Source organism: Caretta caretta, chromosome 1 (genome assembly GCF_965140235.1).
Source record: "Caretta caretta isolate rCarCar2 chromosome 1, rCarCar1.hap1, whole genome shotgun sequence".
Classification (NCBI taxonomy): Eukaryota; Metazoa; Chordata; order Testudines; family Cheloniidae; genus Caretta; species Caretta caretta.
In genome coordinates, this window is record NC_134206.1 from 339,129,226 (window position 1) to 339,152,976 (window position 23,751).

Sequence of the window (23,751 nt, forward strand, 5' to 3'; positions counted from 1 at the left end):
TGGAGACAGACTATTTTGAAGTTCTCCAAGTAAGACATTGAATCCAGTCTCCCCCATTCAGTTGCTGATGGAACAGTTAAATGAAAGCCTTTTAGTAAAACCTGAGAGTCCCTGCTTGCTCAGGAATACTACGTAAGGCACTCTGAGATCTATGGGGAAAAAGTGGGGAAACACACTTTTCCTTCTTTTCTGAGGCCTTAGATGGCAAGCCTAGAGCACATCTTTACAGCTGAGTTGAAAACCATTTAAATACCAACAAGGTTTATAGTGCACATCTCACTCACCAAGCAACATAACCAATGTAGAGCAATATTTTGCATGCCATTACTTACCAGAGATATATCTTGTAGCAAGACCGTTTGTAGCCATGGCGGTAACCAATTAACATTTATGAGAAGTCTTGTTTTACAAAGGATTTTCTTTGGGTTGGATGCCAGAGCTCCAATTGTGCCTAAGAAACCGGAATTAGTTAGCATTGTTGGTATTCAAAAGATGTTCTGGTATAACTAGCAACACAGACAAAGCCTGCAGGGTTTTGAGTGATGTTTGTACATGCCCGGGGTGATAAATCTCATGGGTTGGTGGTAACTGAAAAGAAAAGGTGCCTTTGATTAATATTGCCGATTATAAAGCTCACCTTTAGGAGTTTAATGTCGCAGAGTGCTCTGTGAAATTGGAGTAGGGTGTGGTTTTAAACCCATTGAATCCTGATAACTCAGATCTAAAGGCAAAGCTGTCCTTGCTTAACCCATTGGACTCAAGTATCCTGGTTGCTCTGGTTCTCTAAAAGAAGGCCTCTGAACTTAGAGTCAGCTCTGCTATCTCCCATACGTAGAGCTGAGCTAGTCCTGGAGGAAGTGTCTGCTTTCCAGGTATAAGACCCCAGATGCACTGTAAAGAATGCATCCTGGGGAGATTGTAGCTCACTCTGGCAGATATTTGAGGATTCTGTTTCAGCAACACCTACAGAGCTTGTCAGGGCACGAAATGTTATTGAATTGTGTATAGAATCCTCTCAATACACAGAAATCTGCCTTGGCCTTAAGATAAGAATATTCTTAATTCTGCATTACCCTTAAAAAGTCAACTTTGAAAGTGCTGCTATGGGGCTTTCCCTGTATGACTTGCATTGACTTTAAAGGGAGTAACGAAGCTACTGCCTTACTCCCTGAGAGTGTCTGTATAATACAGGACTGGAAGTTTCAAAAGCTCCTACATGACTTAGGCACAAATCCCCCTGACAGCCAATAGGATTATTCACATGTTTAAAGTTATGCATTTATTTCAGTGCTTTGCTGAATCAGATTCTGAATGCCTAACAGTGCATAGAAATCTCACACTTTTGGTCATAGTGACTTGTCCATAGGGGCACTCTGTAAAACTCCCGGCTGGCCATGGAGAAACTTCCCTGACTCCATGGAAGTGCTCTCATGCATTTCAATGCAACCACAGTCTACATGAGTTTGGAAGAGGCGTGGTCTACACTTACGTTTTAAATGGGTCACTACAAAAAGTAAATTTTCCCTCTGCTGATATGCACACCTTCTTGTCAACTGGTGGAAATGGGCGACATCCACCTTGATTGCATTGGCCTCGTTAGCACTACAATAGTAATTTTCCTCCTTTGATATTCACCCCTTCTTGTCAACTGTTGAGAATAGGCCACTTCCCCCTTAATTGAATTAGCCTCGTTAGCACTGACCCCCCCACTTCGTAAGGCAACTTCCATCTTTTCATGTGCTGTAAAATATATACCTGCTTCCTGTATTTTTCCCTCCATGCATCTGATGAAGTGGGTTATAGCCCATGAAAGCTTATGCCCAAATACATTTGTTCATCTCTAAGGTACCACAAGGACTCCTCGTTGTTTTTGCTGATACAGACTAATACGGCTACCACTCTGAAACTTAAATTTTAGTGGTATAATTATGTCTGGGAATAGCTGGAATAGCTGTACTTGTATAAAGCACCTTTAAATCAATATAGCTGTGTCCATGTTGGGCGTGTGGTACCAGTTTAATTATACACCGGTGTAGGTAAACTGGTGCAGCTTTCTAGTGTGGATGAGCGCAGGTGGGAAAGATCCAGGGCCAAATTTATCCCTGATGTAACGCCAGTGAATTCAGTAGAGTTACACCATGGAAGAACTTGACCTGCCAGCCTTTAAACTATTTCAGCTATGGTTGAATCTTTGCTATGATGCATCAACCACTTCCTTGTAACTTGTACAGAAGTTTCCCCTGGCACTGCCTATTGGCCAAGCAAAGCACCGAAGACGGGGGCAGACGTATGAAACGTCTGGGCTGTTTCTCGTAGTCAGTGCAGGACTAGCGGTCTCGTTCACTCCACACCTTGGCCTCATTTTCAACGCTGGAGCGATCCGCTCTCTGTAGCTGAGTCAAAGCCGCGCTGTGCAGTGAAAGTTGGAAGGGTGTTATTTCTTTGTCTCATGCAACCTTTTCTTTTCCTGGTGCCAGGGAAGGGAAAACAAGGAATGAAACCCTTTGCTGGGACAGGGCTTCAAGGGAGCATGCCTGCAGTGCTTTAGCGGCAGCTCTCGATGTTTGCCAAGCCTGTAAATGAAGCACCCTGAAACATAGTTTGCTTCTCTCTTGCAGATGACGGAGGGCCGCCGATGTCAAGTGCACCTCCTCGATGACAGGAAGCTGGAACTTCTTGTGCAGGTAATATCCACTGATGGCAGCATTTGCCACAACTCTGAATTCTGCGCCATATGAAGTAAATCGGGCTTGTAGCAAGCTCTCTGCTATTCAGGTACTTTGTGCTGGGATCCTCTTGGATCTTGCAAGCTAAGCAGCATCAACCTGGGTCAGGACTTTAGAGAATGGGAGACCTCCAGGGTGCTGCAGGAAGTGCTGGCAGTGATTCATTAGCTGGCACTCCTCACTCTGTGTCAGAGCAGGACCGGTGCTCCAAAATGGAGCTGGGGCCACACTGTCAGGGTTGCTTGTGGTCCTTAATAATCCCATGACACCTTCTGAGGCATTAACCATCATGTCCTGGCCAAATTTCAGCTCCAGGAACAACATTCTGCCTACCTAAAATTCTCTCTGCAGTGTCAGTTGCACACACGCTGTTCTTCGATTCTGAAATCATCGCTGGGTGATGTTAAACTGCTGTCGGAGACGGCGGTGCTTCAGTCATGGGTAAAGTGACCCTCACATATGTAGTTTGCATGTCAGTGTAGGTATATAGTACATGCTTCAGGATAAAAGGCAACATATGGAAATGTAAGAGGTGATTTATCTTTGGCGATATTTCAGAATGTACCTAGTAGGATTCATGAATATGCCTTGAACTTGTGTGCAGTCGAACTGTAGCTATTTCATTCTTCTGATTGCTGGGATTTGAACTTACGTCTCCTGGATATGTGTCTGTTTTAAATCTGTGGCTGCTTTTTCTCCTTCCTCTGTACTATTTGTACTGTGGTAGAGTAATCACTCTGAGGTCCCAATCAGGATCAGAGTTTTATTGTACACAGCACCATACGAAGCATCACCCCTGCCCCTCAAAATGTATAATCTGACCCACAAACTAACCCCTGCAGCTTGATGAGAGGTCACTCAGCAGTGGCTTGGAAATCTCTGGGATAGCTTGCCATAACTGCGTAAGACCTGTGAGGGCCCGTGGGAGGTACGTTCTTAGTACAGATACTTCACTCTGTATGCTTGGGGATTCTGAAGGTACATCGTCAGTCAGGATTGAGCTCCTCTTAGAAAAGCAGGAGCTGACGGTCCATGCCACATGTCCTAGGAAAGGGAGCGTTTCCTGCCAGTCACAGTAAGGTCCCAGGTTTGACCTGTCACAGGGTGGCTGGCCCTTCGGGTCAAGGGGAGACTGCTACTGAAGCAGGCTGGCTCCTGCAGGAGGCCCTGGAGCACGGCATGACTCTCAGGCAGACAGCCTGTGGAGTAGAATAGACAGACTGGAATAGACAGACGGACGCCTCTGTAAAAGACCCCAGGCTGGGGGAAGGGATGATTGATGCGCTGTGTTAGTTTGATGTGGAAGAAGTACAGCTGAAATCCTGGGAAAGGGGCCTGACCCAGACCCTGGGCATGGTGTCACTCCTTGCTGGGCTGAGGGGACAGGCCAGCAGCCTCTAGGGTCTAGATCCTAATGCTAATGAAGTGATGTGATGTTACTAACAGACCATGTGTGCACCCACTTGCTGCAGTGATTACTGCGCCTGCTAGGAACTCTCCGGGTCCTTCTCCTCACTGCTCACTGACTAAGGTCCTGGTTCCGCAAGTCCTTGAGCAGGTCACGGGAGGCTGGGTGAGGTGATCGGCCTATAGCAGTCGTGTGAGTGGAGGAGGTGACATGTGGGCACATGGCCTCCACACTGAATGGGAATAAGCTTCCGGCCCCACCCGCTCATACACCTGTCCTCTTACCCAGAGTAATGAAATTGGCCAGGGGTGGGCAGAGAGTGGCAGGAATGTCTGAGGAAATCTGTGCGTACCTTTGATCCTCCTCATGCAATGAATGGCTGAGGTACAGGCCATGCACTCGCTACTCAGCAGGAATAATTTGGTAGCCATTTAGCACAGCTCTCATTAATACAGGGCTGGGTTCCCCTGCTCTTCCTTTCGTGTTTAGCACTATTTTACCTTTCACTTACATGTGTAGTGCTCCCCACCTACACTGGGTAGGATCAGTGCCTAAACGCATCATCTCTTTAAGGTACAGTAGCACACATAACAAATTGATACCCGACAAGATGTTCTTCATCTCCACACTCTTAATATCCAGGCATACAGGTATATGATGTGTAGGCCCTGCTAGGATTTCCCTAATTTACATAGATCCACTAGCTCAGTTTGTAGAATTCATTCATTGACTAGAATGGATTCATTTTAAAATGTAACGTATTTCCACTAATATGCCCATTTCTTGGACACAAAGCTATACCACTCTATAGCTACAGAGAGACAGAAACTGAACCAGACTTTCAAAAATGTTCAACACCCACAGTTAGGGGTAGCTCTTTCAAAAGAATCAAACTGGTAGGAAAAGGCAAGTTATTTTCCACAGGAAATTTTTAAAAACATGATTTCTTTCATCAAAATTTCCCATGAAAATGTTAGTTTCCCATCGAAAAACCAGAAACCAAAAAAAAAGTTTGTTTTTTTTCAAAACCATTTTGGTGGTGGTGTTTTTTTAATAAATGTTTTCTGTTTTTTAATCCCCAAACTGGAAGAGTCTGACAAAAATGTTCCCAATGCAAGCTGCTGGGTGCTAAGTTCTTGTGAAAAATCTGGCTACTTATTTAGCTGCCTAAATCGGGACCTGAGCTTTCTTGAAAATCGGGACCTGATTGCAGCTTCTGAGCCCTCTGGAAATTCTGGCCTGTCCTTGAGCACTCCAGAGCATTAATGATAAGAATTAGAAAAATGACTTTCTTCTTACAAATGCTGCTAGCCTCGTTACAAGTGGCACTAGAAACAGGAAATGAAACTTCCCATAGCACTCAAATTAATGTCCGGCAGCTGACAAGCTTGGGGTGGGCAGGATGAGTGTTTGCTTCGCTATAGCAAACAGGGAGAAGATGAATGGGGACTTTTCAAACCAGTTTGAATCACAGGAAATGCATTTCAGCACTGATTTGTAAGTGACTCTGGACGGTTGTTCAAAAATTGTAGGGAACAAAAAATAAAGGGTAAAATTTTCAAACGCACCTAAGGAGCTTATATCCCATTGTCTTTCGGTGAGCATTAGGCTCCTAAGCAGCTAAGTCACTTGTGAAATTGGGTCTTGGGTTCCTAAATCACTTAGGGGTACATCTACACAGCCTGCGGCAGGCAGCCCATGACAGCAAGTCTCCGAGCCTGCATTGACAGGCGTGGATTTGTGGGCTTGTGCTAGTGGTCTAGAAAGAGCTTTGTAGGCAGCACTTTGACGTTGCAATTCAGGCTTCAGCTCGGGCTCTGAAGCCTAGGGAGGGGGCTGTGGGTGAAGCCCCCTGGGCAGGCTGTGTAGACGTACCCTCAGGTGCTTCTGGAAATTTTACCCTGGGGCCAGTGCCAGTCCTCAAATCCTCCCAGTGGGTCAATAATGTCACCCATGCCACCCAGAATCCACCCCCCAAAACTCCGCCCCCCCCCCAAAATAACTCCACCCCCCCACCTGCCTAAGGCTCTGGGAGGGAGTTTGGGTGGGGGAGGAGGTCTGGAGTAGGAGGTCTGGAGTAGGGGATTGGGGTGCAGGCTCTGGGAGGGAGTTTGGGTGAAGAAGGGGTGAGAGGTAGGGCTTTGGGAGGGCGTTTGGGTGGGGGAGAGGGTCTGGGGGTGCAAGCTTTGGGATGGAGTTTGGGTGCTGGGTGCAGACTCTGGGCTGGGGCAGGGGGTAGGGATGCAGGAGGAGGGGGTGGGGTTGCAGGCTCTGGGAGGGATTTTGTGGGCTGGGGTGTGTGGGAAGGGGGTGCAGGCTCTGTGAGGGAGTTTGGGGGTGGGAGGGGGTGTGGGGGGAGGGGCTGCAGGCTCTGGGAGGGAGTTTGGGAGCAGGAAGGGGGTGGGGGTGCAGGCTCTGGGAGGCGGTCGGGTGGTGGGGCGCTTACCTGGGGCTCCAAGGCGGGGCGGGCCAGGGGGCCTCCACACGCTGCTGCCCCCAGGCACCATCCCCGCAGATTCCCATTGACCGCAGGGGCGCTTGGGGCGGAGGCACAGCCCCGCCCTGCCCCGGGGCTGCAGGGAGGGGCTGGCAGCCACTGGAGCGAGCAGGCAGATGTCGCTCAGCTCTGCTGTGCTGCCGGGGCCCCGGGCCATTTTAAACCACCTGTTGGGGGAGTGCCTGGGGCTGCAGGTGGGGCCAAAGGAGAGACCCGGCCCCAAAACTGCTGGAGCCCTGTGGGCCACATTGGGGAGATTTGCAGGCTGCAGATAGAACAGGGTGAATGATTTGTTAAAAGGAATTTACTGGACAAATGTATCCTCTTTTTATGTCTGTGAATTAGTTGTGATCCGACTTGGAGTCTTATGAATTAGTTGTCCAAAGTCTGTCAACACATGGTTTATGGGCCTATACCTCAGCCCAAGGAGGGAGGGGAGAAATTTGCCACAACTGTTGCTTTGAGTATTTGACCTTGGCTGTGTGTGATAGCTCACCAAAGTCATGTGGTGATGTTTCAGAACCCTGATTGGATTGCCAAAGCCTCAGATAATTCTCAAGCTGGTCCCGCGATCATCTCCAATGGGAGAATGTATGCAGATACAGATTATTATTATTTATTATCTATGTTACCCAGAACACAAAGATCGTGCCTTCCCCAAAGAGAATGTTCGCAACATATTCTGCAAACATTCCTGTGAACTAAAATTGAATCCTGTCAATGTTGGCAGAAAATGAATCAAGAGGTTAAGAACATAAGAAGATAGGAATAGCCAAACTGGGTCAGACCAGTGGTCCATCTAGCCCAGTATTCTGTTTTTCGACAGTGGCCAGTACCAGATGCTTCAGAGGGAGTGAACACAACAGGGCAATTTATCGAGTGATCGATCCTCTGTCATCTAGTTCCAGGTTCTAGCAGTCAGAGGTTTAGGGACACCCAGTACATGGGGTTGCGTCCCTGACCATCTTGACTAATAGCCATTGATGCACCTATCCTCCATGAATTTATCCAATTCTTTTTTGAACCCAGTTATACTTTTGGCCTTCACAACATCCCCTGGCAATGAGTTCCACAGGTGGACTATGTGTTGTGTGAAGAAGGCTCTTCAGCAAAGTAAGGTTGTAAATACCACCATGCCAAATGTGCTGTTTTATTTAAACTAGTGACCCTGAGGTACTTTTGTGTGGTTTTTGCAGTTTTCTCCCAACTTTAATGGCCACAGAGCTTTATTTACAGCAGCACAAAGAAAAAGCAGAAACATGGGTTTTAGGAATAAAGAAACCAAAAAAGTGTTTTGACAGATAAGTAGCAAAATTGAGAAGCTCTAATCATAAACCAGGCAGAGTATCATCGCATGAAAATCTCTTCCTGGGGCTCTGAAATCCAAAGCCTGCTGGATTTGGGATTATGGAAAGGAGTTACATTTGGTATGTCTTTCATTTGATAAACGCCTGTTGATGTTCTGTTGCGTGCGGTGAGTTTACATAAGATTTTTTTTTACCGCGTTTTCTTTCTGAGAAGCAACAGCGCCTGGCTCCTTGCATCTTCCTTACATTTAAATTCTTTCACAGTTCCATTTCTGTTTGAAGTGTGTTGAGGTTTATAATGCAAGTTTTTTAGGAAAATGTTTGGCTTTATCCAGTTAATCCTTTCCAGTGAGTGAATCTTCTTTCTTACTTGTGGATAATGGGTTTATACAAATCATTCCCCTTTCTCGGCCTTGTTTTGCATTAGTTATTTACTATTTCCATTCTGCTGTGTACCCTTTGCCCATTGCACATGAAAAGTTTGCCTCACGAATTTTATTTGCATTCCTTTATTTAAGGTTTTACGTAATTGACATTTTGCTTCTTTTCATGTTGGGTTCATAAATACAGCTTTTTGTATGAGAGTTGAATCACAAGTACTGACTGCTGTTGTCTTCACTTCAGCCATGGATGTCTGTTCCCATTATCTGACTTCAGCTCAAAGAATTGTCATCTTAAAGTGTTAAGGCACTAATTCTTTCTCTTTGGAAGAATAGTTTCCAGATGCAGAGCTCAGCCAGTGTTTACAGCAGACGCAAACTACAGGGACTGGAAGGCTCATAGATTTGATAATGGGATATATGGTGCATTTCATTTCTAAACTCCACCCACAGAAGTGTTAACGACACAGACACACACATGCGCGCACTCTCAAAGTGAACAAAGTGTGTGCAAAACTTCCCACTCAGCACCTTTGCTCTTGTCCATCTGTGCACTGACTTTAGATTTGGAATCCTCTGGCCTGGTGGGCTTGTCTATGAAGTGCCCAGCGTGTTTTGGTGCTAGATAAACAACAGCTACTTTCTAGGTACCCATTCAAAGCCAGCCCAAGTTGTAAAAGGCTAAAAGTTGTGAGCCAATGGATGGGTGTTTGTGCCCTCTGATGTGAGAGGTGGTTAGAGCTTATTTCCATGGGATGAATGTTCACATCACCAAGCTACCTCCACAGTTGGTAGTTCTGGCAGAGAGGGGCCCACAGTCGAGAAGGCGAAACTGAGCTGACTTTTCACTTCACCAGACAGTTCCTCCAGAAGTAGACTCAGCCAGGCGTGTTGGCTGTGCAATACTTTTCTTGCTCTATGGATAAACAGAGGGCTTAAATATCCAGGGCTGTGGGTCTGGCATCTTCTGTGAGCACTAACTTCACTCACAGTGATAAAGAGAGAAAAAAATGTCCAGCAAATGAAACTTCTCCCAAAGGATGTTTGTGTTGCCTGTAATCCTTTCAGCATTGCCTCCTGGCCATGGAGTTCCAATTAAATGGGATTTGCCAGTGTGAGCTCATGATAGACTGTAGCATTGTGTTTAATTTCTCAACAGTTTTATCTGGGTCTGTAGGGGGGAAATTGGCACAGTCTTTAATCAGACTGGTATGAGTTCGGACTGCACAAACCCACTAAGTCCCTGACGATGACACCTGCCTTACTCAGCGCAGAATGTGCCTCACTGTGTATAGAGGCTTTCATGTGAGCACTAAGAGCTTTGCAAACATCAGTTTAGCCTCACAGAGGGGTCAGCTGAGTCACGGAATGGGTTAAGTGACTTGTCCAAAGTCTCACAGATAAAACAGAAGTGGTTCCTAGTCTCCTGGGCCACAGTTCCTCTCTTTAAATTGAGTTTCATGCGTTTGTCCATGCACACCCACTTATTTTCCCATTTTATGGTGTTATTCTACGTTCCGAGTCAAAGTTGTCAGTGGCCCTTTAAAGGAACCGGCTTCGAGGCTGCTACAGCTTCAGCACCCCACTGCCTTGACCGCAAATGGGAAGGATGAATCACAGTAACTGTCCTCACGCAGCGAAGCAGTCTCCACGATTCCCTACAGTGTTCCTAAGCCAGTGATTTAAACGTCCCAGAAGTCGGCTACCCGGGCCCAAGCACGGGGGTGTGAGCTGAGAAATCTGACAGCGCAAATGTGAGTATGGAATGCCCCTCCCCAGCCCATGGCGGCTACTGTCACTGCCCTGATGTTCGCACAGTGCTCTCCTGGAGCAATGATATATAGGGCTAAATTCTGACTCTGTGTTACAGCCAGGTCAGCTGGCTGGTGGGGGCTGAGAGGCAAGGCCTGAGTCTCCTCTCTCTCAAGCCGGTGTAAATCGGGAGTGGCTCCGCTGAAGTGATGAGGGGGTATGGGGAAGGAGAGCAAGGCACATAGTCCCCAAGACGTGGCGCTGTGAGTGGCCTCGCTGGCAAGGGCAGTGGCATGTGAATTGCCGCGGGGACGTGTATTGACAAACCCCCCGGACCAGTAGGGAATCAAGGGTGAACCTGGGTAAACAGCGCTTACCCACTTCTCATTTGGGGAATAGGGTATTTAGGTTACTTTAGTTTCGCCATCTCTTTTTTTTTTTTTTTTTTACCACGACATCACTGCTCTTCACTACTGCCGTAGTGTGTGCTTCTCCTGGGGCCGCTTTTAGGTGGTAGCAGTTGCACAGGGGATGCAACCCGGATTACAGCCCAAACCCTCTGGCCACATCCTCAGGTCCAGGGAGCTCTGCTAGGTCTGCCGCTCCCTCTCACACACATGGCCCAATAGCATCAACATCCTCCTGCACAGCTGCGTTGTGGTAGAAAGAGGCTCCCTGCAATCTGTCTTCCAACCCCCGCCCCAGGACACCTGCACAATGGTGACCAGAATGTGTCCCTAGCTGTTAACGCAGGCACCATGTGTGCAGAAGCTCTAGTTACTCTTTAGCAGTGGTTTATAGGTTATTTGTTTCTATCCCACCCATCTCACAGCAGCAGTGGGGTTGCTGTGCAGGATAAATCACAGTTAAAACAAATTGAGCTCAGTGTCCAGTGTGCAAACAAACTGGACCAAAAAATCTCCCACAAGAGGAAGAGCTGGTGGAAAAACAGAGGGCACGCTGGTCCAAGGTGGACTGACCTGCTTGGAAATCCTTGCACTCAGCAGAAATTACTCAAACTGCCGAATTTGAATTTGGTTCAGGATCTAGACCACCTGAACTTCTGGCCAGGCCCTGCATTGGTACAGTATTCAGCTCTGGAGAAGAAGCCAGAACATGAATGCCAGTTCCCTATGTTGGTTTAATGTGTAAAATCTTCTCAGAAAACCCAAAGGACAGAACAACAATCTGGGGTTTTGCTTTGGCCCATTTTAGAGCTAAAAGGAGCCTGATTCTATGCTCACCTACACCACTTGGATGTGTTGTAGCTCTGCTGATATCAGTAATGAGTCGAGATTCACACCATAAGAACGGCAGTATTGGATCAGACAAGTTGTCCATCTAGCCCAGTATCCTGTCTGCCAACAGTGGCCAATGCCAGATGCTTCAGAGAATGAACAGAACAGGGCAATTATTGGGTGATCCATCCCCTGTCATCCAGTCCCAGCTTCTGGCCGTCACATCAGTGAGACCAGAATCAGGCCCAGTGGACATTTGGAAAATTTGAGCTAGATTGCTGAACACGCACCACATTAAGGGTTGTTGGGGGTCCATCGCTTTGGTTCATTCCAGTCTACTATGAAACCATACATCAGTGTGGAGTCACAGATCTGTGCCGTCACCCTACACTGAGGCTCAGATCTGTAATGAAATGCAAACTGGACGAGTTTCATGTGATTTTGAGTTTCGTTGTGGAATATTTTGCATGACTCTGTTTTGAAACCAAACTGGGGGACAAGATTCTGCTCTGCATCCTTCAAGCTATCTGGAGAGGTGTTCAAAGGGGCTTCTTGGCCACTGGAGCCCTGCTCCCCACCAACTGAGTTATACACAATTCTTCCTGGGAGATCCCAGGGTCCTTGCATCAGAGCAGTATCTACTACCTTTGACGATCTTGCAGAATACTCCTGGCTTTGCACCTAGCCCCATGCCACTGCCCTGCCCCTTCTTTCCTTTCAGACACCTTCATGATGCGGGGGTGCTAGCAGGGACTAATCCCTTTAACGGCATTATTAGCACCAGGGAAGGGTGAGGAATCTTTGCACCCTCTTGCTTCCCTTTTGTACCAGTGCAGGGCCAGTATTCAGTTCAGGAGAAGCAGCAAGAACATCAGTGCTGGTTTCCTAAGATTGTTTAATGTGTAAAATATTTGGAGAAAACCCAAAAGGCAGAAGGACAGCCATGAAATGGCTGAACTTTAGGATCTTGCTGGTATTTTGAAGTCGAGCTTTGAAAATCTAAAGAGAAAGCTCTGGAGGATTTTGAAATGCAGCAGTATGAACAGAAAGAGGGTCAGAGTTATCTTAAAAGGAGAGAAATTAAGCCACATGACAGAATGTTAGAATACAAAAGCTATACAAAGACCGAGACTGCTGAGTGCTGAAATAGGGGCACAGACAGCAGGGGACCCTGCACTGGGTGGCTCGGCATAGAGGGGAGAAGAGTGACTGAAGGGCAAATGAAGTGGAATAATGTGAGGGCAGAATGAAGCTGCAGCTGGAATGGAAGGATTCAAAGGGAAACCAAAGCAATGAGGAAGGCGAAATAGGGCGCCAAGGACTGAAGCAAGGGCAGAAGTGAAAAATGGACCGAGCAATTCAGATGATAAGTGGCTGGGAGGATACAAAGGCAGCTTGAAGTGCGTGTGGCAAGGAGACAGGCAAGCGCAGCCATTCAGAGAGAAATGAAGCGGTTGCAAAGATAAAGCTGACAGGGTGGTCAGGGCGGGGAGGGACTAGAAAAGAGAACCTCTTGGGCGAAATCTCTGACAGGGCTCAGGGACTCTGGGCCACATCCTCAGCTGGTGTGAACTGGACTCATTCCAGTGAAGTCAGTGGAACTAGGCTGACTTTCCTCATCTGAGGATCAGGCCTGGAACTTCTGTAAGAAATTCATAGGGCAGCAAACCTGATCAGGCTTGATCTTCAGAGTGCCGCAGGCCGGACCGCCAGCAGTGGGGCTGCAGGTTGCTTCTCAGGCTCCCATGCTAGCATTTCTGTGGGTAGTGGCTGTTGCTTGTTTGTCTATAGTAGGGCCCTCTGTGGGCGAGGTCTTTTGCAGACACCCCAGAAGGGACCCTCCCTGCCTCAGAGAGCACACACTCTGAGTCCAGAAACAGACAAGTAAACCGAGGTTAGGGGAAGGTGAACAAGATGGGCCTTTTTGTGCCAGCTGTCCGCGTTTGCTGTAAGCAGCACGGCAGAAATGAATAAGAGGGACGTAAATGTGGACAGGCAGATTAGAAAAGGGTGTAAAATGTGAGGCACAGAGCCAGGGCAGTAGATGAGCTGGGGACATAAATGAGTGGCGAGCTATCAAAGAGCCATGCAAACTATCTGTGTGCTTACAAAGGTCATACCAGGCAGGCAGCTGTAGAAAAATGAAACCCACTACGACTAAGAAATGTTAGGCTAGTAATTAATGAAACCCAGCAGGGATAACTTGATTGCTCCAGACTTGTTGCTGAACTGCCGGGGGAGGACATGGGGAGGGGAGGAGAATTAGCAGAAGGAGGAATTACTGGTGGCAGGGGGCAATAACCCTTCGGGGGCCAATTGACCCTGATAAATGAGCCCACTAGTTTATGGCTGACCTTGCAGCAGAGAGAAATGGACAACAAAGACCAGTTTGTGGTCTTAGGACGTTAACTGGAGGGGGTCAGATGTATAGGGTCCAGACTTTCCCTGCATTTCAGTATTATACATTCCCAATTTTCCAAGCTGTAGGCTTTTTTTAACACAGCAGCTACTTAAACCGAGATGGAGAACAAGTCCCTGTGTGCGTCAGCCTTGTCCTGTTTTGACATATATCTGCTATAAGTGAGCACTGCATGCATTTCGGATGACATGATCATAATTCTATAAGGTTTAGGAGCTTTGGAGAGTGGTCCCATATAGATAACCGCTGAGTTTCATAACAATAAATATGTCAGGGGACAACAATCCTTCTGTTCCTTGGGAATAAAATGAAGATGCGGTTTCAAAGGTCCCTCATAATCAATATCCCCATTATTAATTGTCCACAATGAATTGCATTCTAAATAATATAGGCCTTGGAGCTATCTGTGAGCTGTTGGAAGGCAGATAAACTGGAGGCATATTTTTTTATTCATGCCAAATATGTGAGGGATGGGATATGATTTGGAGCTGGTCAAATAATGGAGAAAAAAATTCTGTGGATTTTGTTGTTTATTGTTAGGTTTCAGAGGAACAGCTGTGTTAGTCTGTATTCGCAAAAAGAAAAGGAGTACTTGTGGCACCTTAGAGACTAACCAATTTATTTGAGCATGAGCTTTCGTGAGCTACAGCTCACTTCATCGGATGCATACCGTGGAAACTGCAGCAGACTTTATATACACACAGAGAATATGAAACAATACCTCCTCCCACCCCACTGTCCTGCTGGTAATAGCTTATCTAAAGTGATCAACAGGTGGGCCATTTCCAGCGCAAATCCAGGTTTTCTCACCCTCCACCCCCCCACACAAATTCACTCTCCTGCTGGTGCTAGCCCATCCAAAGTGACAACTCTTTACATAATCAAGTCGGGCTATTTCCTGCATAGATCCAGGTTTTCTCACATCCCCCCCACCCCCATACACACACAAACTCACTCTCCTGCTGGTAATAGCTCATCTAAACTGACCACTCTCCAAGTTTAAATCCAAGTTAAACCAGAACATCTGGAGGGGGGGGGGGGTAGGAAAAAACAAGAGGAAACAGGCTACCTTGCATAATGACTTAGCCACTCCCAGTCTCTATTTAAGCCTAAATTAATAGTATCCAATTTGCAAATGAATTCCAATTCAGCAGTTTCTCGCTGGAGTCTGGATTTGAAGTTTTTTTGTTTTAAGATAGCGACCTTCATGTCTGTGATTGCGTGACCAGAGAGATTGAAGTGTTCTCCGACTGGTTTATGAATGTTATAATTCCTGACCGCTATTCCTACCTGCATGCCTCCAGCTTTCACCCTGACCACACCACACGATCCATCGTCTACAGCCAAGCTCTGCGATACAACCGCATTTGCTCCAACCCCTCAGACAGAGACAAACACCTACAAGATCTCTGTCAAGCTTTCTTACAACTACAGTACCCACCTGCAGAAGTAAAGAAACAGATTGATAGAGCCAGAAGAGTTCCCAGAAGTTACCTACTACAGGACAGGCCTAACAAAGAAAATAACAGAACGCCACTAGCGGTCACCTTCAGCCCCCAACTAAAACCCCTCCAACGCATTATTAAGGATCTACAACCTATCCTAAAGGATGACCCAACACTCTCACAAGTCTTGGGAGACAGGCCAGTCCTTGCCTACAGACAGCCCCCCAACCTGAAGCAAATACTCACCATCAACCACATACCACACAACAGAACCACTAACCCAGGAACTTATCCTTGCAACAAAGCCCGTTGCCAATTGTGCCCACATATCTATTCAGGGGACACCATCACAGGGCCTAATCACATCAGCCACACTATCAGAGGCTCGTTCACCTGCACATCCACCAATGTGATATATGCCATCATGTGCCAGCAATGCCCCTCTGCCATGTACATTGGTCAAACTGGACAGTCTCTACGTAAAAGAATAAATGGACACAAATCAGATGTCAAGAATTATAACATTCATAAACCAGTCGGAGAACACTTCAATCTCTCTGGTCACGCAATCACAGACATGAAGGTCGCTATCTTAAAACAAAAAAACTTCAAATCCAGACTCCAGCGAGAAACTGCTGAATTGGAATTCATTTGCAAATTGGATACTATTAATTTAGGCTTAAATAGAGACTGGGAGTGGCTAAGTCATTATGCAAGGTAGCCTGTTTCCTCTTGTTTTTTCCTACCCCCCCCTCCCAGATGTTCTGGTTTAACTTGGATTTAAACTTGGAGAGTGGTCAGTTTAGATGAGCTATTACCAGCAGGAGAGTGAGTTTGTGTGTGTATGGGGGTGGGGGAATGTGAGAAAACCTGGATCTATGCAGGAAATAGCCCGACTTGATTATGTAAAGAGTTGTCACTTTGGATGGGCTAGCACCAGCAGGAGAGTGAATTTGTGTGGGGGGGGTGGAGGGTGAGAAAACCTGGATTTGTGCTGGAAATGGCCCACCTGTTGATCACTTTAGATAAGCTATTACCAGCAGGACAGTGGGGTGGGAGGAGGTATTGTTTCATATTCTCTGTGTGTATATAAAGTCTGCTGCAGTTTCCACGGTATACATCTGATGAAGTGAGCTGTAGCTCACGAAAGCTCATGCTCAAATAAATTGGTTAGTCTCTAAGGTGCCACAAGTACTCCTTTTCTTTTTGTTTATTGTTGAAATTTTCCAACCAGCCTTACTATTGGGCAAAAATGGAGGGCTCTGGGATTTCCCTAACCTGGTTGTGTTTCTGATTTGCAAAACTAAAAGCATGGGGTGGTTTGGTAATAAGACACCATTTTATCCCAAAGTCACAGCGTTGGTGAGAGGGGAAAGCAGAGGATTTGCTATTCATCTGTTGATGAGTTTAGCTCTCAAAATCATGTTGTGTTTCAGCTAATTAACATACCATGGTCGAGGCACGCCCATATGCACATACAAAGTTGACTTTAATAATTACCTGCCCAACACCTAACGGATGCTGTTACATAGGAGAGAAAACAGCTTGGCTCATGATTGGTTGGAATCACTCATATGATGAGTCAGGAATTTTCTATTGTTGCTCTCCGGCTCAGCTGCAGATGAGCTCATTGAAACTGTTGTTCATGCCTGAGCTAACTTGATAGTATATGACAATGGCTCTTAAATATTTTATTGTTATGGGCTGAATGCTTTTGAAGATACAGGGCACCTGAGGGCCATCTCCACTCCTGACCACAATTCTGACCCTTTTCTGGAGCAACTACAGTGACTAACAGGACAGTACAAAGGGGACAAGATGAAAACAAACTCAGTAAAGTGTGAGGCTGTGGTTGGTTTGGTTATAACCCCTCATTTTGCTCTCTATCTATTTCTACTTCCTGGCTATAGGGCTTTACAGGTCTGAGTACTAGCTCTGCCTGCTTTGCCTTCAGGCCCCAGTACTTGTCTAACTCAGTCACTTTGCAGGTCAGCCTTCTGGAGTGTTTGCTGCCCCTCCAATTGAAAATGGTTTGTAGGTGGGATCACAGTTGAATTTACACAGAAGAAATTCCTGACACAGAAGACACAGTCTGCAGGGAGCAGAGAGATGAAGGATTGTTTCTACTTTAGTTATTCAAAAAAGCTGCTGAAACCCTAAAAGGCTCAAGGAAGATGGTACAATTAGCAGGACTTGTCACTGCCTGAAGACCCAAATGCTTCACAGTTGTGATAGCAGCCCCTTCACAGACTACAGTGTCTGAACTACTGACATGCCAATCCCTGTTCGATTGACTTACCAGAGCTGAATAATAGGTTTTCCTATTATTATTATTATTTGTACAGCCATAGTTCTTAGATTGGGGGTTTTCAACCTGTGGTCCCTGAACCCCTGAGGGTCTGTAGACTATGTCTAAGGTTTTTAAAGGGGTCCGTACCTCCATTTGAAATGTTTTAGGGGTCCGCAAATGAAAAAAGATTGAAAATCACTGGCTTAGAGGCACTACTCGCTAGGTGATAATTCTGCTAGGTGCTTTTATATATAGACTTTTAAAGTATAGACTTTTAATAAAAAGAAACACCAACATTTTCAAAAATGAGTGTCTAAAATTAGGCTCCAAAGTTTGTATTTAGGCCCCCAAATGACTGAAGTTCTAAGCACCCAGCATCTCCCATTGAAGTCAAAATATAAACTTAGGGTAAAATTCTCAAAAGTGACTTAGGAATCTAAAAGTCCCATTTAAACTCTCAAGTGCCTAAAGTCAAGATTTGAAAAGATATTTCAGTGGAGAAAGATGCAGGGAGGTGGATAGTGAGATTTTCAAAAGTTCATGTATACCTAACTTGCACAAATTTTACTTTAAAAAATCCCAGAAATACCTGTCTGTACCTTTAGACACCTAAATACCTTTCAAAATCTGGCTGTTATAGTCACTTTTGAAAATGGGGCTTGCATTCCTAAGTCACTTAGGTGGTTTTGAAAATATTAGCCTTATTGTCTAAGTATGGCCTTAGGAGCCTTAACATTAGGCACTTATTTTTAAAAATCTTTGCCCCCAAATAGCTTCCAATCAAAGTAAGTTTCTAACTTCATCTCCCTTTAGAATGTTGGTTATTACCCTTTAGAAATTTCTAGCTGTAATGGAGAGATTTCCAAGTATTCTGGATGGAGCCATTCAGAAGGTATGTACAATTAAAAACACACAGAGCATATTGACTGCATGTTTTCAGTGAACTTCAGGATTTATCATCTCTCAAGGTAAATACTGAGTGGTGCAATGTTCAATTGTCTGTTCAATAACTCTTCATATTCCCCTCAATAGAAGTCAGGATCTGCTTATTATTTTTAAATAACAATAATGCTTTGTACCTACTCAGTGCTTTTCATCTGAAGATCTTTCATCTTCATCTTGCTGTATTTTACAAAGGGCAAGTCATATCTCTTTTTAAGAAACAGAGAAGCTGAAGCACACAGAGATTAAGTGACTTATCCACAGCCACACAGTCCGTGGCAGACACAGGACTAGACACCGGGTTTCCTGACTCTGTTTCCTGTTGCAACCACTAGGCAATGCTTCCCTGAAGGAAAATCAGATAAAAATATATTTAAAAATAGTGAGGAAATGTAGCACAGGACAACAGCTTGGGAACCTGCCTGCTGGGAGTCAATGAAAGTGGAAATAGCAAATTTTCTGTGGCACGTTCTGTAGGACTGAGTTAAAAAATATTAGCTAGTGTTTTCAATAGATACAGGATAATATAGGAAAGGGCAGCTCTGTAGAAAGGCAGATGAAATTGACATCAACTAGCATGGTAGATTAGGTTTCAATCTAAAGTATAGAAATTGTGCTTCCAATCTGAGTCAGTCTTTCATGTTGGAGAATTTCCTATTACTACGTCCTTCTTTTTGCACAGGTGGAAATAGTAGGTTACGTGTGACTGACAGGTGCCAGACTGACTACATTACCCAGTGTAAAGAAAAAGGTTTTCTGTGCGCGCGCTTGCTCTCCCTCTCTTTTTTAATTCTAGGGAATATGGTTTAGACAAAAGGTGCCAGTTTGACAGCTCTGAGGACTGCAGCTTTCTGTTTGTCCACAGTGCAGAAACAGCACGGGCAGCACCAGCACAGAGAAATTCCCAGAGTAGTCCAACCCTGTCAGTGACGTGGGCAGCCTGCGTAGTTGTGCAGCACCTCCACGGGCAACATACAGAAACAAAATGGCATCCTCCCAGGAGGCGCAACCTCACACCTGTGCTACAAAATGGCATCCTCCACGCGGCATGACTTGGCACGTATAGTGCCTGCATAGACGGAGAATGGGGCAGGTTCTGGATTGCGCTGCATCTGGAATAGTCATTTACGCCCGTGCAATGTGAAAGCCAGATTGTAAACTCTGTGGGGCAGAGACTATCTCTTTGTTCTACCTTTGTACAGTGCCTAGTACAATGGGGACTTGGTCCATGACTAGGACTCCTACGTGCTACCACAATACAAATAATAAATAAAAAAGTGGTTGTCAAACACTGTCAAATAACTTTGTGCCCTTGCTTTATGCTGGTGGAAATGTTTCTACAAGGTTCAGGGCAGTGGAGAATTGGGGCTTATCTACATGTAATGTTGACTGATTTACCTAAAGGTGTGCATTTAAACCAGTTTAGTTAAACCAATGCATACCCCTCCCTGCATGGACATTTATTTCAGTTTAAAAGTGGCTTATCACTGCCTACTTATGGCAACGGGGAACAGGCTAAAGTTAAACTGAAATAAGTATCCTAACAGGAGTTTGCTCCAGTTTAACTAAACCAGGGCAAACAAGGCCCAAAATGTTTTAACCATGAAGTGAAGAGACTTAGGTCCAGAAGGGAAAGGTTATTTCAGTCTCTGGGTCTGCTTCTCCATTGCTTTTCACCTTGTATCATATCTACACCTATGCAGATTGGATGGAAAACGCTTCCAGTCTGAGTTGTTTAGTTTGCTCAGGTGTAAATGATGAGATGAGGGCAAGACAATGGAGAAATGAGGCCCTTTGTGTCTATTTAATGCTAGAACCACTCTTGCATTGAAAAACAAGGATGTCAGTTGTGTGGGGTGGTGGGTTTTTTTCTGGGGATGTGAGCACTAGTACACTATCAACTAACTAATTTTGCACAGACTTAAGAAGAGTAATCCAACTGCAGATCATCACTGAATGTAACTGCATTAGAACCAATAAAGGAAAGGTTCTGTATCTGATCAGCAACCCCTCTACTCCTTCATATTTCCTGCCTCTGAATGATCCCTGTTTTCAATTGGTGGAAAATTACCCTTTGAGTTTACCCAAGAGTGTGTATCAAAGGCTTCTCTCAAGATATGGTGTATTTTATTAGGAAGCGAAGCGAAACACAGTCTCTCTAACAACATAAATATCCATTCCCCGGACCCATGCAATATTTCTAGCCTGCTGCCTGTCCGTTCTTTTGTCTTCATTTTGGGGAATTGCCTGTTCATGACAGTTGACTAGGAGGACTTCAGAAGTTCTGTTGCCTAAATGAATTTGTCTTTCTCTTTTGTGATGTATTTTTCCAGATCTCCCCTTTCCTCCAAGGACATGTTAGCTTGCTGACTGCAGCCATCTCACTGCCTAGAGAACAAGCAGGGCAGACACAGTTTCCAGCCTCATGCTTTCCTGCTAGAAGTACAGAAAAAAACCCTATGGCATTTTTTTCTGTTTGCTATGATGTGGGATGTCATGATGCTTTTATGCCCAAAGATAGCTCTCCTAATTTTCAGGACAGAGGAGCTGACTGTTGGCTCAGAATTGGGTCATCTTTAAAAAAAAAAAGTCTTGCATGACCTCATTCTGAGAAACAGGACATGTGTTCATCCTGCTCTCAAATTCCTTTCCTGACCTCTCCTGTATAAGAGAGTTGTTCAGATGAAAGGCATGCTGGAACCCACGGATGGATCTAATCTCTTTCTCTAATATCTGTATTCAGACTCTGCTTGTCACTCTAATGTCTGTGCACCTGTCAATATCCCTCATGCAATCACCTCTGCCATTAAAGTGGCCATATTTACCCAGAGAGAGGCTCATGGATAAACCCTGAGATGTGCAAGCATTAGGAGGAAGTTTGGATCTTGAGCACAACTTTGCAGCTGGCCACTATCTCTGTAACGGATCAACCCAAGCACTTGTAGGTAGATGCTCCAAAACCATCATCTCCAAGCATCCTTCAATTTTGGGAAAGTTAGAGCCTCGCCCTCATCTAGATCTGAACTTTGCAGTTCAGCCCCATTCTCCTCTCCACTGCAGTCCTTATATACTGCTGTAACATTCTCTTAGCCAGTCAGAGATAGTTCCCCCATCACAGGCACTGTATAGAACAGCCATAGGCAGTGTGGCCTAGGAAACTGGGACTGACGAGATCTGTGTTTTAGTCCCAGCTCTGCTGCTGGCTGAGTTTGGGCAAGTTACTTCTTCTTTGTGCCTTAGTTTCCCCACCTGTAAAATGGGGTGACCACCTTTGTAAAGTGCTTTAGGTCTTTGGCTAGAACTTGCTAAATAAGAGCTAGGTATTATTATTATAGCCATTCTAGCATATTCTCTGTCTGACTCGTGATGCAGCCTAGGAGTGGGGTTGCAAATGATTCTCATGCCTATTTTACTCCTCAGGGAATTCTGTGCTACTGTGGCACAGTAGAAAAATGCTCCCCCCTTCGCAGATTCTCTTTACTTTCCACAGAAAATGGTTTCTGTGGGGAAGCAAAGAGAAGCTACACCAGTGCTCACTCACCCCTCCCCGGCAGCTCAGATGGGTCTGTTTGGGCAGCTGGGGAGAGGTAAATCACTGGTGGGAGGGGGGCACTCAGACCTCCCCGCCCCCAGAACCCCACATTGAGCCCCCCTTCACCCAAACTCCCCCCCCCGAGCTTCACCCTACATTGGGAGCCCCCGCATAGGAGCCCCCTGCACTCTGAACCCCCCACAAGCCTCTGAACCCACACCCCACTGAGCCCCAACCAGCTGCACCCTGACCCCCCACCAAGCCCCATTTCCCCAGCTCTCCCCCCCCCCAGCCCTAACCACCTTCACCTGGACTCCCCTGCAGAGTCTCATTCCCCCTGCATCCAGAACCCCGTACCGAGCCCCTGTGCATCCAGATTCACCCTCACACCCAGATTGCTCCACACAGAACCTGGTACTCTTGAGGGAATTCTGTGCCAAAAAATTACAAATTTTAAAATTCTGCAAATTTTATTTGTCAAAATAACACAGTAACACAATACCAATATAATTACACCATTTTCAATTATTTTGGTAATTTATTTCAAAATACTTGTCAGCAAATTATTGAAAATGGTGTGATTATTGACAAAAGATGCAGAATTTCAAAATATTGTACCCAGAATTTTTAATTTTTTGGCGCAGAATTCCCTCAGGAGTACTATTTGATCTTTGTTAAGGACAACTATTATTTCATCTTCTCTACTCGCTCTTCAGCCATGTGTAAAAGCCAGGCTGTTGTACAGGAATAGATTTTAAAAGGTAGGGCTGTAGAACAGCTGAAGGGACAAAAAATGGAATGCTCTGAAGGTGAGAATGTGGGTCCTCATGGTAACTAGAAAGAATGTTTTCCTCTGTGCTTAGCAAAACCATGTAGCTGTTTCTTGGGCTAATTTATGATGCTTACTTTCAGTGGCTGTTTTGCTACTATGCCTCATGTTAATATCTTTTTGCCTAAACTCTCTCCTTACTTTCTTAGCTGTGGATCCATCCTCATTATTATTCCTGTCCACAGAGCCTAGGGAGCTTATACAATTGAGTCAAATGTGTTCATTACCTTTAAAAATATTATAAGTGTAATTTAGGTCACCATGACGCCTTCCATCTCTCAGTGAGGCTGGGGCCTATATGCCTAGAACAGGGGTCGGCAACCTTTCAGAAGTGGTGTGCCGAGTCTTCATTTATTCACTTTAATTTAAGGTTTCGCGTGCCAGTAATACATTTTAACGTTTTTTAGAAGGTCTCTCTCTATAAGTCTATATATTATATAACTAAACTATTGTCGTATGTAAACTAAACAAGCTTTTCAAAATGTTTAAGAAGCTTCATTTAAAACTAAATTAAAATGCTGATCTTACGCCGCCGGCACACTCAGCCCCGGGGGAGGCTCCGCTTCTCCCCCTCCCGCACAAGGGCCATCAGCTGATCGGTGGCAGGGAGGGAGAGGAGGAGGGGCAGGAACCCCGCATGCTGGGGGAAGAGGCTGGGGAGGGGGGAACTTGTCTGCCCTGCAGCAGCAGCCGGCAGGACCAAGCTTCTTCACCCCGCCACAGGGGGGCGGGCAGGATTTTTAATGGCACTCTGCTGCCTGCCGGGGTCCTGGCCTGGGTTCAGCAGCGGGCTGTGCGGGGCCGGTGGCTGGGACTCGGCAGGCAGCAGCGCGCCATTAAAAATCGGCTCGCGTGCTGTCTTTGACATGTGTGCCATAGGTTGCCGACCCCTGGCCTAGAACCTGGTGTCCTTTTCAGAATTAAAATGTGCAAAGCATAGGTGCTGACTGACTTTCTAATGTGCCGGGGGTGGGGGGGTGCTCTCC

The 23,751-nt window shown here is 45.8% G+C and overlaps 1 protein-coding gene across 13 annotated transcripts in view; it reads left to right on the forward strand.

The window, feature by feature from the left end:
* The window catches only part of FRMD4A (FERM domain containing 4A), a 557,138-nt gene that overhangs the window by 366,915 nt on the left and 166,472 nt on the right, over positions 1-23,751 (forward strand). For all 13 annotated transcript variants that reach the window (XM_048836550.2, XM_048836553.2, XM_048836548.2 and 10 more), the window contains one exon: positions 2,619-2,684. In XM_048836550.2, the coding sequence (XP_048692507.2) occupies positions 2,619-2,684 (66 nt within the window). Of the gene's footprint in view, positions 1-2,618; positions 2,685-23,751 lie in introns of those variants that run through there.